At 43.9% G+C, this 14,926-nt stretch overlaps 1 protein-coding gene across 1 annotated transcript in view; it reads left to right on the forward strand.

Annotated features, from left to right (window-relative positions):
- Positions 1-861: 861 nt before the first annotated feature.
- Positions 862-14,926, forward strand: part of LOC131309500 (uncharacterized) — a 28,326-nt gene continuing 14,261 nt past the window's right edge. The window contains exons 1-6 of the mRNA XM_058336123.1: positions 862-875; positions 1,030-1,039; positions 1,269-1,412; positions 3,014-5,983; positions 6,068-7,494; positions 7,630-8,381. Coding sequence (XP_058192106.1) covers positions 862-875; positions 1,030-1,039; positions 1,269-1,412; positions 3,014-5,983; positions 6,068-7,494; positions 7,630-8,381 — 5,317 coding nt within the window. The remainder of the gene's footprint in view (positions 876-1,029; positions 1,040-1,268; positions 1,413-3,013; positions 5,984-6,067; positions 7,495-7,629; positions 8,382-14,926) is intronic.

Genomic DNA, 14,926 nt, shown 5'->3' on the forward strand with positions numbered 1-14,926 from the left:
GTATTGGTACCATCTCTATCCAGTGGAAGACAGTTGGTTTGGTATTGGTACCTTAATTCTGTGGTATTGGTACCAAAGGTATTTTGACATTTCCAGGAGATCAAAAGGCCCAAATACTTCCAAACACCACCAAATCTTCCATAAACACTCCCAAATCTTGCATCTTCTCCATCAATTACCATGGTTCTTCAACAAATCACAAGGGTTTTCAAAGGTTCAAGCCCTAACCCATCAAAATCAAGGATAAGAAGGAGAGAAGGCAGCTGGCTAGAGAGGTTGGGAAGCTTAGACACGAGCTAAATTGGCATACCCAACACTCAAATGATGAGGTGAATTATGAGGCACCACCGGATGAGGCTGTGGTTGACAGTGGTGAGGATGAGGACTAGTGTCGGTGGTTCTAGAGTTAGAAAATCCCTCTACTTGGTCGGGGTGTACGGTGGTTGACATCCCACCTCTTGTCTTATTTTTTTATTGTCTTTGTTTTAGTTGAACTTTATCTAGAAAGATATGCAAGTTTTTGTTAGGCCGGTGTGTGGCCTTTGACTTGGAAATTTTTGGTATCGGTGGCGGTTAAGGGTAGATAACCAAGCTAGATATGGCCGCCACCCATTTTGCTAACCGTTCTTTGTTAACCAAGGTCATTATATGCTAATGAAGTCCTCCGTTGATCCTTATTACGCCTTGATTCCTTGTTGATTCAATATTTGATGTTTAGCATAGTTAGCTTGTGGCATGTTTCCTTTCGTTAATATAGTTGTTAGTTGCTTATTTATTACTTCGGTATCAAAGTGCTCTCCACATATGAGGCATAGCATTTTTGTTCACTATCGCCTACTTTTCGAGCACTTTTTGTGGGATATGGCTGCTAGTGGGTGCGTGTGTTTGCAATATTGGCGTATCCTCTCTTTGGATGTAAATACAAGCCTTTTGTTACTTGCTTGGGACATGCTTTGTACTTAGTTATTCATTTTGTATCTAGCTGCGAGTTGTGGTATAGATGAACTATGATTTTTGAACTCTTGCTAGTTTGGATAAGGTATGAGCATGTTCCTTAGTTGTGTTATCGGAAGGATTGTTAAGTTTTAAGTTTGTTAAGTTTTTATATTATGTTTGCTAGGGACTAGCAAAGTTCAAGTTGGGGGGTGTGATTAGCACCCAAGATTGTATAATCTTGGGGCTTTAATCCTCTAATTTGTAGCTTTTATATGTTTAAGTAATCGTTTTTATGCGATATTGCACGTAAGGTATTTTTGTGTGTATTTCAGGAAAAACGTGCTAATAAGGTGATTTTGTACGCCAAGGAACGTTCCGGTATGTCACCAAGAGTTCAAGTGCCCGGCGGCATATGGTCATTGTCACCGGAGCCTAACGGTGCCACAAGAAGCCTCGGAGATTGGCCGGAGGACAAGGTTGGCGAGGAGTGAGCCAAAGTGTATCAAATGAGGCAAACGCATCAATGATGGTTCCGAGGACATCCGTGGGACCAAGGCCACATGGCATACCTCCGCCAAGTCTCGTTGATCATGTAATGAAGCATTGGAAGGCCGTCGGGGCACGACAAGGCATGATGGCCCAAGCTGACCCTGTTCTGCTGTTTTCACACAGAGGTACCAATACCTCATTTTTTAGGTATTGGTACCATCATGCCGAATTAGAAGACAGTTGGATTGGTACCAATACCTCATTTTTTAGGTATTGGTACCAATGCCCTTCGGCCAGCAGCTTTTTGTGCTGAACATTTCAACCTTCTATTAATAGAAAGTTTCTACTTCTAGTTTGTTTTTGGGATATTTTGGGGGCCTTTTGGTCCTTTGTATGGCTGATTGTTTAGGCCTATAAATAGCTTTTTATGCCATATTTGGCCATTATGTACTCTTTTACACTTTAAGTCTTTTATGTTCTAGAGCTCCTTAGTTATTGCCTTCAAGTTCTTGCATTCAATTCCTCAACAACTCAAGTAAGTAGTGGTTGGATGATTAATTCTCGTTTGTTAATGTTGTAGCCACTAGTGAGATCTCTATATAAATCAAGTTTGTTTTCAATTCTATCGGTTAATCATGTTTACCTTTCTTAGCATGCTTTCTAGTCTTTTTATTATGAGTGAGTAGATAATCGGTTCGGTCATGGGGTGAGGTTCACCCTATGGATTAGTCCATTAAATGGTTTCTCTTAACTTTAGCTTAATCTCAAGGTTTTGAATGAATTAAACCCATGATTTCTAGCTTTGATCATGGGGATTGGTGGCTTCTTTGATCAATGAAGTCTATCGCCTTGTGCTACGAGCTTGATAATCCTACGCGTGCGAACGATCTTTTTTCGTCTCTCACTTGCGTTAAATGAGTTCAATTTGAATTAGAGCTTTGAATTAAGTTATAAGTAGTCTTCAGCTTTTAATTCGTCTAGTGGATCCGGACGGTTTCGGTCCATTCATGAGTTTGATGAAGAAACCGTTTGATGGCTAAGTCGTGGGTAAATCAATCCCTTTGACTCGACCATCTTAACCTAGTTTATTTCCAAGTTTAATTTCGTCAATCGAATCCAAACTCTAAAGTTGGCCGCTTGAACGCCGCAATCTTTAAGCAACTTCTATTCCAAATTCGCTAAAGAAGATTTCTCTGTGGGAACGATCCGGTCTTCCGGTTTATATGCTATCAACGACCTAGCCCTACGCTTGGGGTGCAAACCTATTTCTAAGAGGTTAGGTTGCGACGAGAAGCATTTTTGGCGCCGTTGCCGGGGATATCTTTCTTATATGGCTTATTGGGAGGTTTGACAAACCATTGTAAGTATTCCATTTAATTTTCCTTTGTGCATTGCATACTAATTCTAGTGGATACCTCTAACCGATCACACTATCAAATTGAGGTGTAACGAAGCTAGTGTTGGTATCTATTGCCTTTTGTTTTCTTTTCTTGCATACATATATATTGAGGAGGCAGCATAGCCCCTCAGACTTGTCTTGAGAGAGAGGCGGCGGCATAGCCCCTCCAGTCTGTTTTTCTTATTGCAGAGCGGTTCCATAGCTCTTAATCGGTCAAAGCGAAGGTTCATGCTTGTGGTATATCGTAGTCCTCGCTCAAACCGGCTGCATCGATCTAGCTCTCCACCTCGTGTTCGAAGCAATCTTCGAGCTTACTCTCCACCAAGCAGATATTCTCAACCGTACTCTCCACCAAGAACATCAATGGCAGATGAGGAAGCTCCTCCGGTTAGGACTCTTCAGGACTATTTGAATCCGGAACGGGTCACTCAATTGTCACCGATAGTTTTTCCACGGCCCACCACTGTTGCAAACACATTCGTGTTCAAATCAGACTATCATCGTTGCATTCCATTCTTCCATGGTATGGAGCGCGAGGATCCGTACCAACATATCCGAGAATTTGAGGAAGTTCTCCAATCGTTTGTTAGCGGGGAGGTGCTTCTCAACCAAGCAAGATTGAGGCTTTTTCTTTTCACTTTGAAGGATAAGGCTAAGACATGGTTTCACTCTTTGAAGCCTCAATCTTTGAACACATGGGGGGAAGTGCAAGATGTTTTTCATAAGAAATTCTTCCCAGCGAGCCGAACAAAGCTCTTGATGGATCAAATCCAGGGTTTCAAGCAACGTGAGGGAGAAGCTTTCCATCAGTATTGGGAGCGTTACAAGGATTTGCTTTCTGCGGTTCCTCACCATAACTTTGCCTTGTATCAACTGATTCACTACTTCCATATGGGCTGCACGCAACAAAGCAAGCAACTGCTCGACACCATGTGCTCCGGAGGATTCATGAATAAGTCACCCGATGACGGTTGGGATTACTTAGATGAGTTGGCCAAGAAGTCTTTGACTTGGAATTATGAAGATGCTGGTGATAGAGCTATGGCTAGCCAAGGTCCCGGTGGCTCCGGAAAGTTCTCCATAAATGAGCACAATGCTATCGAAACACGGATGGAGCAACTAGCACAAAAGTTGGAGAAGTTGGAGTTGAAAGGGGTAAAGGAAGTTAAGGCAGTGCAAGCGGTAGAGGAGATGTGTGCTATATGTGAAACATCGGGCCATTCCACTGACAATTGCTTGTCTATTCCCACTTTCAGACATCATTACGGTAACCTCAACCTTCCGCTCGAAGAAGTTAGTGCGGTAAACCAACGGTTTGAATCTTTTCCCCAAAACTTCAACCAAAGTCAACGACAACATCCGGGATTCCGTTGGAACAATCAGATTGAAGGCGGACCATCTCAAGCACCTCCCGGTTCTCAAATGCAACCATGGCGGTCTGCTCAAGGCCAAGGGCAGCCTCGTTTTCCACAAGGACCGCCAGGTTTCGCACCATCCGGCCCGTTTCAAGGATCTAACCAATATCAACCCCCGCCAAGGCGATCTTTGGAGGACACTCTCCAATCCTTCATGCAAGCTCAATCGAATTACAATGAGAGTAACACCCAAATGATGGGGGAGTTGAAGAACCAAATGGGAAAGATAACCACATCTATAGGGCTTCTCCAACAAGAAAAGGGAAAGTTTCCGACCCAGCCACAAGCCAATCCACAAGGTCAACTTCTCATTGGTAATTCTTCCATACCACCGCCCGAGCAAGCTCAAGCAATTATCACTCTAAGGAGTGGCAAGGCGGTTGACAATCTCGTTGTCAATCCGCCGGCTACACCTATCTTAGAACCAGCTTCGACATCAACAAGTTCTACAACGCTTGGGGAATCTCCCAAGTCATCTCCGGAGGAAGACGGGGAATCTCCCGTTCAAGTTTCAAATGAGGCCGACACCACTCCAAGCCCACAAGTCTCTCCCTTTCCTGCGCCCTATCCTTCCCGACTGAAAAAGCCGGCTCACCCATCCAAGGATGCCGATATTCTTGACGTGTTCAAAAAGGTAAATGTTAACATCCCGTTAATGGATGCTATCAAGCAAATTCCTTCTTATGCCAAGTTCTTGAAAGATCTATGCACTCAGAAGCGCAAGCTCAACGTGCACAAAAAGGTGCTTCTCACCGAGCAAGTTAGCCAAATTTTCCAAACAGATCTTGCACCTAAATACAAAGACCCCGGATGTCCTACAATTGCAATTACTATTGGGGGTAAGAGAGTAGAGCAAGCTCTTTTGGATTTGGGTGCGAGTGTCAATTTGCTACCTTATTCGGTGTATCAAGAGTTGGGTTTGGGGGAGATGAAGCCTACACGGGTTACTCTTCAATTGGCGGATAGGAGTGTCCGAATTCCTCGTGGTATGGTGGAAGATGTATTGGTCCAAGTTGATCAATTTGTATATCCGGTGGATTTTGTTGTATTGGATACTTGCCCGACGTCTTCATCGCCATTGTCTACTCCTGTTATTCTTGGGCGGCCGTTTCTAGCAACCTCGGATGCTGTAATCAATTGTCGGAATGGGCTATTGAACATGTCCTTCGGCAATATGAAGATGGCGGTCAATATGTTCAACGTTGGGAGTCAAATGGGAGATGATGATGATGTTCAAGGTGTCAACTGTATCGATTCATTAGTTCAAGATCATGTGGATGAACTCTTATCCAAGGATGATTTGGAGGCATGTCTTACCGCCGAGGAAGCCGATTTTTTGGAATCGCCGGAAGTTGCGAATCTTTGTTCCTTGCTAGACGAGGAGGAAGTTTGTGGGGCGGAACCGTGGATTCCTACCTTTGAGAAGTTGCCACTAATTGAGGGAAAAACTTTGCCATCTAGTGTCGAGCCGCCTAAGCTTGATTTGAAGCCCCTACCTGACCATTTGAAGTATGCCTACCTTGGCGACAACAAAACTTTTCCGGTGGTGATATCCTCAACTCTTGAGAATCTTCAAGAGTTGGAGTTGCTTGCATTATTACGGCGGCGTAGCAAGGCTATTGGGTGGACTATAGCCGATATACAAGGGATTTCTCCTTCCCTTTGTACTCATCACATTTATCTTGACGATAATGTGAAGCCATCGCGCCAACCACAACGACGGTTGAATCCTATTATGAAGGATGTAGTGCGTGCGGAGGTGTTGAAATTGTTGGATACGGGGATAATCTACCCAATTGCTGATTCTCAATGGGTGAGTCCTATCCAGGTGGTGCCTAAAAAGTCGGGGGTAACAGTTGTAAAGAATGACCAAGATGAGCTTGTGCCAACCCGGACTATCACCGGGTGTCGTGTTTGCATTGATTACCGCAAGCTAAATGCGGTAACCCGTAAGGATCATTTCCCTCTCCCGTTCATTGATCAGATTTTGGAAAGGGTAGCTGGACATGCCTTCTATTGCTTTCTAGACGGCTACTCAGGGTATAACCAGATTGAGGTCGCCATGGCTGACCAAGAAAAGACTACGTTTACTTGCCCGTTTGGGACCTTTGCTTATAGGCGCATGCCATTCGGCTTGTGCAATGCTCCCGGCACTTTTTCGAGGTGTATGATGGGTATTTTTAGTGACATGGTGGAGAAGATTGTTGAGGTCTTTATGGACGATTTCTCGGTATTTGGGGACTCTTTTGAGTCGTGTCTAGCCAATCTTGATAAGGTGTTGGAACGATGCGAGGAGAAGAACCTTGTTCTAAATTGGGAGAAATGCCATTTCATGGTAACGCAAGGCATCGTGTTGGGCCATATCGTGTCATCGAAGGGCATTGAGGTTGATAAGTCAAAAATTGATCTCATCGCCAACCTCCCTACTCCCAAATGCATCAAGGATGTCCGTTCCTTCCTCGGGCATGCCGGTTTCTACCGGAGATTTATCAAGGACTTTAGTGCTATTTCTCGGCCATTATGCCATCTGCTTTCGAAAGACGTCCCTTTTGAGTGGACGAATGATTGTGAGGAAGCTTTTCGGAAGCTTAAGTCACGCCTTACTACTCCGCCTATTGTGCAAAGTCCCGATTGGAACCTCCCATTTGAACTTATGTGCGACGCGAGTGACTACGCCGTCGGGGCTGTTTTAGGCCAAAGGAGGGAGAAGCAGCCTTGCGTTATTTCCTACGCGAGCAAAACATTGAACGATGCTCAAATGAATTACTCCACCACTGAAAAGGAGCTGCTCGCGGTAGTTTTTGCCTTGGATAAATTTCGCTCCTACTTGATTGGTTCGCCTATTGTCATCTACACGGATCATGCTGCCCTCAAGTACTTGCTCACCAAGCAAGACGCTAAGGCTCGGCTTATTCGATGGATTCTCTTGCTCCAAGAGTTCGATCTTACCATCAAGGACAAAAAGGGAGTGGAAAATGTGGTGGCCGACCACTTGTCACGATTGGAGTTTGAGGATCGTACATCTAAACTTCCAATCATCGATACTTTCCCGGATGAGCAACTTTTTGGTGTCTCAAGTACCCCGTGGTTCGCAGATATTGTCAACTATTTGGTAACGGGGTTACTTCCGACACATTGGACTTCTCAAGAGCGGAAGCAGTTTCTTTCAAGGGTGAAAAGGTTTTCTTTTGATGATCCTTATTTGTTTAAGTACTGTCCAGATCAGATTATTCGGCGATGTGTTCCGGATTCTGAGCATCAGAGTATTATAAACTTTTGCCACAAGGAGGCTTGTGGTGGCCATTTCTCTTTCAAGAAAACCGCGGCTAAAATTTTGCAATGCGGTTTCTATTGGCCTTCTTTGTTCAAAGACACGTTCGAGTATACTAGGTCTTGTGACCGGTGTCAAGCTTTGGGCAAGATCACCCGACGCAACGAGATGCCCCAAAATCCCATCCTAATCATTGAAGTCTTTGACTGTTGGGGCATCGATTTTATGGGGCCTTTTCCTACATCATTCGGCTACCTCTACATTTTGCTTGCCGTCGACTATGTCAGCAAGTGGGTGGAGGCAATCCCTACTCGTACCAATGATGCTCAGGTTGTAGTCGAATTTCTCCGAGAGTACATTTTGGCACGGTTTGGGATGCCAAGAGCTATAATCAGTGACCAAGGCACGCATTTCTGTAATAGGTCGTTTACGGCTTTGATGAGGAAATATGCCATTGTGCACAAGGTATCGACGGCTTATCATCCCCAAACTAATGGACAAGCTGAGCTAGCTAATCGGGAGATCAAGGGCATCCTTGAGAAAACGGTTAATCCAAACCGCAAAGATTGGTCACTTCGGCTGATCGACGCCTTGTGGGCTTATCGTACTGCTTACAAAACCGTGTTGGGAATGTCGCCGTATCGGCTCGTTTATGGAAAGCCTTGCCATCTTCCGGTGGAATTGGAGCACAAAGCTTATTGGGCGATCAAGAAAATGAATGCCTCCATGCCGCTTGCTGGTGCTAAGCGGAAGCTTCAACTCAATGAACTCGAAGAAATAAGGTCTGATGCTTATGATCGCTCTAGTTCTTATAAAACCAAAGTCAAAGCTATGCATGATAAAACAATTCTTAGAAAGAACTTTGAAATAGGCCAAAAAGTGCTTTTGTACAATTCTAAATTGCATCTGTTTCCAGGCAAGTTAAGGTCCCGTTGGGCTGGTCCTTATGTTGTTAAATCTGTCGCCCCTCACGGGGCCATAGAGATTGAGAATGAATCCAGTGGGAATGTTTTTAAGGTTAACGGCCAACGGCTTAAGCCGTTTCTTGGTCATTTTGAAATTGGCGAGCCTGATGAGGAATTGGGCGATCCCGTTTATTCTGATGCTCTTGTTTCTTAGCTTGTTTTGAACTAACTTTGCACGGGGAGCGCAAGCGTAACCGCTGAACTTAACTGTTTGTCGGACCCGGCCCCCGGGTAGGGGGTACCCTCCATTGACTTGGGTATTTGTAGCTCCGCACGCCGCTACTAAAAAAAGGATCGTGTGCCCAGCTCCGGTTAGTAAGGGCAATGTTTCGTCTCTTGTACATATTTGCATGTTTGTTTAGTTTTGGTTTTTTCTCATTAAGAGATTTCATCAATGCATCATTGTATCGGGCTTTAATTAGTCCTTCTTTGTAGTAGTTTGCCGTTAACGATCCATGCTCACTAGATATGTCCCTATCGGGGGCAGTTTAGGTCTTTGGGTGAGACTTGATATTCCCGTGCTTTGGCGCTAGGCTCTGTCTTGTCTCACTTTGTTTCGGTCATAGGGAACGCTGGGCTTAATTGCTTGGCGAGGTCAGGCGGTAAATTTTACTTCGGGCGTTGATGTAACAAATGTGACGGTCTAGTATAGCCACCCGTGTCTTACCTCGCCGGTGAGACACGGGAAGAAAAGTATGACTCGTAAGATTGCGTGAAAATCGGGTGGTGTTTCTTAATTTTTCTTTTGTATATATGTTTGTTGGCGCCCGGATAACACGAGCCGGGCGGTTCTAATGTCATTTGTCTCTTAGTAGGTAGTTCGAGCTTAAGTCTTTTGCAGGGTGAACATGCTACCACACCAGCCTTGGTGGATTGGGTCTAAAGTTGGAGTGAATGCGGCATTCAGGAGCCCTAAGCATGGGTGCGATTACGTGTCGCGGTTGTTAGTCCAATAAAGCTTTGACCATGACCCTGTGTGACTAGCTGTGGTTCCGTTGGAAGAGCCGAAGGAGTCGACCTTGGAAGCTGTTCGTATGACAAAAGGAGACGATGACGCAAAAGCCTCCAACTTGGTCGAGGTATACGGGGGTTGACATTCCCCCGGAGGTATGATTTTTTTGTTCTTTCTCTCTCAATACTGTTGTTCTCCATGCTATGAGGACATAGCTCATTTTAAGTTGGGGGGAGAGATATATATATTCTATATATATGCTTTTATTATTTTGGTTAAAATTTTTCATTTTTTTTTTTTTAGTGCAATCCTTCCGTGGTACATAATTTTTGGTATAACATAACTAGGCGCATGCTCATTGAGTTCTTAAATGGCAAGAGTTTTATGTGATCTTGAGTGTTTATCTACATCTCAACTCATTTGCATGATTAAAAGATGAGTGATCTAGGTGTTGAGTGTGTTTTTAAGTAAGTTTTACCCATATCCCATCATTTTTGGTCTTAAACTCTTAGTTAGGTTTATAATCTCATGTTCATGCCTGGTTGTGTTTGATATCTATGTTGAATCGGTTATGGAATCTATGGCGTACTTTGGAAGTGATTCAAGGCATTCTTTGATTGATTAAACCACAAAAGTGTCCCCTCGTCCTATTTTGTATCCTAGTCCGTGTCCTACATTTTTCTCATTAACCTAGGGATCCGGATGTTCGGAGGGTGGTTCGGAAGGTGTATTACTATGTTGCATATGGTTTGGAGGTGTTTCGGGTGAGTTACAAGGAGTCGGAACATGAAATGGCCAAGGAAGTAGTTTCTGCAGAAAACCAGCAAAAGGTATTGGTACCTCAAAAACCTGGTATTGGTACCATCTCTATCCAGTGGAAGACAGTTGGTTTGGTATTGGTACCTTAATTCTGTGGTATTGGTACCAAAGGTATTTTGACATTTCCAGGAGATCAAAAGGCCCAAATACTTCCAAACACCACCAAATCTTCCATAAACACTCCCAAATCTTGCATCTTCTCCATCAATTACCATGGTTCTTCAACAAATCACAAGGGTTTTCAAAGGTTCAAGCCCTAACCCATCAAAATCAAGGATAAGAAGGAGAGAAGGCAGCTGGCTAGAGAGGTTGGGAAGCTTAGACACGAGCTAAATTGGCATACCCAACACTCAAATGATGAGGTGAATTATGAGGCACCACCGGATGAGGCTGTGGTTGACAGTGGTGAGGATGAGGACTAGTGTCGGTGGTTCTAGAGTTAGAAAATCCCTCTACTTGGTCGGGGTGTACGGTGGTTGACATCCCACCTCTTGTCTTATTTTTTTATTGTCTTTGTTTTAGTTGAACTTTATCTAGAAAGATATGCAAGTTTTTGTTAGGCCGGTGTGTGGCCTTTGACTTGGAAATTTTTGGTATCGGTGGCGGTTAAGGGTAGATAACCAAGCTAGATATGGCCGCCACCCATTTTGCTAACCGTTCTTTGTTAACCAAGGTCATTATATGCTAATGAAGTCCTCCGTTGATCCTTATTACGCCTTGATTCCTTGTTGATTCAATATTTGATGTTTAGCATAGTTAGCTTGTGGCATGTTTCCTTTCGTTAATATAGTTGTTAGTTGCTTATTTATTACTTCGGTATCAAAGTGCTCTCCACATATGAGGCATAGCATTTTTGTTCACTATCGCCTACTTTTCGAGCACTTTTTGTGGGATATGGCTGCTAGTGGGTGCGTGTGTTTGCAATATTGGCGTATCCTCTCTTTGGATGTAAATACAAGCCTTTTGTTACTTGCTTGGGACATGCTTTGTACTTAGTTATTCATTTTGTATCTAGCTGCGAGTTGTGGTATAGATGAACTATGATTTTTGAACTCTTGCTAGTTTGGATAAGGTATGAGCATGTTCCTTAGTTGTGTTATCGGAAGGATTGTTAAGTTTTAAGTTTGTTAAGTTTTTATATTATGTTTGCTAGGGACTAGCAAAGTTCAAGTTGGGGGGTGTGATTAGCACCCAAGATTGTATAATCTTGGGGCTTTAATCCTCTAATTTGTAGCTTTTATATGTTTAAGTAATCGTTTTTATGCGATATTGCACGTAAGGTATTTTTGTGTGTATTTCAGGAAAAACGTGCTAATAAGGTGATTTTGTACGCCAAGGAACGTTCCGGTATGTCACCAAGAGTTCAAGTGCCCGGCGGCATATGGTCATTGTCACCGGAGCCTAACGGTGCCACAAGAAGCCTCGGAGATTGGCCGGAGGACAAGGTTGGCGAGGAGTGAGCCAAAGTGTATCAAATGAGGCAAACGCATCAATGATGGTTCCGAGGACATCCGTGGGACCAAGGCCACATGGCATACCTCCGCCAAGTCTCGTTGATCATGTAATGAAGCATTGGAAGGCCGTCGGGGCACGACAAGGCATGATGGCCCAAGCTGACCCTGTTCTGCTGTTTTCACACAGAGGTACCAATACCTCATTTTTTAGGTATTGGTACCATCATGCCGAATTAGAAGACAGTTGGATTGGTACCAATACCTCATTTTTTAGGTATTGGTACCAATGCCCTTCGGCCAGCAGCTTTTTGTGCTGAACATTTCAACCTTCTATTAATAGAAAGTTTCTACTTCTAGTTTGTTTTTGGGATATTTTGGGGGCCTTTTGGTCCTTTGTATGGCTGATTGTTTAGGCCTATAAATAGCTTTTTATGCCATATTTGGCCATTATGTACTCTTTTACACTTTAAGTCTTTTATGTTCTAGAGCTCCTTAGTTATTGCCTTCAAGTTCTTGCATTCAATTCCTCAACAACTCAAGTAAGTAGTGGTTGGATGATTAATTCTCGTTTGTTAATGTTGTAGCCACTAGTGAGATCTCTATATAAATCAAGTTTGTTTTCAATTCTATCGGTTAATCATGTTTACCTTTCTTAGCATGCTTTCTAGTCTTTTTATTATGAGTGAGTAGATAATCGGTTCGGTCATGGGGTGAGGTTCACCCTATGGATTAGTCCATTAAATGGTTTCTCTTAACTTTAGCTTAATCTCAAGGTTTTGAATGAATTAAACCCATGATTTCTAGCTTTGATCATGGGGATTGGTGGCTTCTTTGATCAATGAAGTCTATCGCCTTGTGCTACGAGCTTGATAATCCTACGCGTGCGAACGATCTTTTTTCGTCTCTCACTTGCGTTAAATGAGTTCAATTTGAATTAGAGCTTTGAATTAAGTTATAAGTAGTCTTCAGCTTTTAATTCGTCTAGTGGATCCGGACGGTTTCGGTCCATTCATGAGTTTGATGAAGAAACCGTTTGATGGCTAAGTCGTGGGTAAATCAATCCCTTTGACTCGACCATCTTAACCTAGTTTATTTCCAAGTTTAATTTCGTCAATCGAATCCAAACTCTAAAGTTGGCCGCTTGAACGCCGCAATCTTTAAGCAACTTCTATTCCAAATTCGCTAAAGAAGATTTCTCTGTGGGAACGATCCGGTCTTCCGGTTTATATGCTATCAACGACCTAGCCCTACGCTTGGGGTGCAAACCTATTTCTAAGAGGTTAGGTTGCGACGAGAAGCATTTTTGGCGCCGTTGCCGGGGATATCTTTCTTATATGGCTTATTGGGAGGTTTGACAAACCATTGTAAGTATTCCATTTAATTTTCCTTTGTGCATTGCATACTAATTCTAGTGGATACCTCTAACCGATCACACTATCAAATTGAGGTGTAACGAAGCTAGTGTTGGTATCTATTGCCTTTTGTTTTCTTTTCTTGCATACATATATATTGAGGAGGCAGCATAGCCCCTCAGACTTGTCTTGAGAGAGAGGCGGCGGCATAGCCCCTCCAGTCTGTTTTTCTTATTGCAGAGCGGTTCCATAGCTCTTAATCGGTCAAAGCGAAGGTTCATGCTTGTGGTATATCGTAGTCCTCGCTCAAACCGGCTGCATCGATCTAGCTCTCCACCTCGTGTTCGAAGCAATCTTCGAGCTTACTCTCCACCAAGCAGATATTCTCAACCGTACTCTCCACCAAGAACATCAATGGCAGATGAGGAAGCTCCTCCGGTTAGGACTCTTCAGGACTATTTGAATCCGGAACGGGTCACTCAATTGTCACCGATAGTTTTTCCACGGCCCACCACTGTTGCAAACACATTCGTGTTCAAATCAGACTATCATCGTTGCATTCCATTCTTCCATGGTATGGAGCGCGAGGATCCGTACCAACATATCCGAGAATTTGAGGAAGTTCTCCAATCGTTTGTTAGCGGGGAGGTGCTTCTCAACCAAGCAAGATTGAGGCTTTTTCTTTTCACTTTGAAGGATAAGGCTAAGACATGGTTTCACTCTTTGAAGCCTCAATCTTTGAACACATGGGGGGAAGTGCAAGATGTTTTTCATAAGAAATTCTTCCCAGCGAGCCGAACAAAGCTCTTGATGGATCAAATCCAGGGTTTCAAGCAACGTGAGGGAGAAGCTTTCCATCAGTATTGGGAGCGTTACAAGGATTTGCTTTCTGCGGTTCCTCACCATAACTTTGCCTTGTATCAACTGATTCACTACTTCCATATGGGCTGCACGCAACAAAGCAAGCAACTGCTCGACACCATGTGCTCCGGAGGATTCATGAATAAGTCACCCGATGACGGTTGGGATTACTTAGATGAGTTGGCCAAGAAGTCTTTGACTTGGAATTATGAAGATGCTGGTGATAGAGCTATGGCTAGCCAAGGTCCCGGTGGCTCCGGAAAGTTCTCCATAAATGAGCACAATGCTATCGAAACACGGATGGAGCAACTAGCACAAAAGTTGGAGAAGTTGGAGTTGAAAGGGGTAAAGGAAGTTAAGGCAGTGCAAGCGGTAGAGGAGATGTGTGCTATATGTGAAACATCGGGCCATTCCACTGACAATTGCTTGTCTATTCCCACTTTCAGACATCATTACGGTAACCTCAACCTTCCGCTCGAAGAAGTTAGTGCGGTAAACCAACGGTTTGAATCTTTTCCCCAAAACTTCAACCAAAGTCAACGACAACATCCGGGATTCCGTTGGAACAATCAGATTGAAGGCGGACCATCTCAAGCACCTCCCGGTTCTCAAATGCAACCATGGCGGTCTGCTCAAGGCCAAGGGCAGCCTCGTTTTCCACAAGGACCGCCAGGTTTCGCACCATCCGGCCCGTTTCAAGGATCTAACCAATATCAACCCCCGCCAAGGCGATCTTTGGAGGACACTCTCCAATCCTTCATGCAAGCTCAATCGAATTACAATGAGAGTAACACCCAAATGATGGGGGAGTTGAAGAACCAAATGGGAAAGATAACCACATCTATAGGGCTTCTCCAACAAGAAAAGGGAAAGTTTCCGACCCAGCCACAAGCCAATCCACAAGGTCAACTTCTCATTGGTAATTCTTCCATACCACCGCCCGAGCAAGCTCAAGCAATTATCACTCTAAGGAGTGGCAAGGCGGTTGACAATCTCGTTGTCAATCCGCCGGC

Source organism: Rhododendron vialii, chromosome 12a, assembly GCF_030253575.1.
Source record: "Rhododendron vialii isolate Sample 1 chromosome 12a, ASM3025357v1".
NCBI lineage: Eukaryota > Viridiplantae > Streptophyta > Magnoliopsida > Ericales > Ericaceae > Rhododendron > Rhododendron vialii.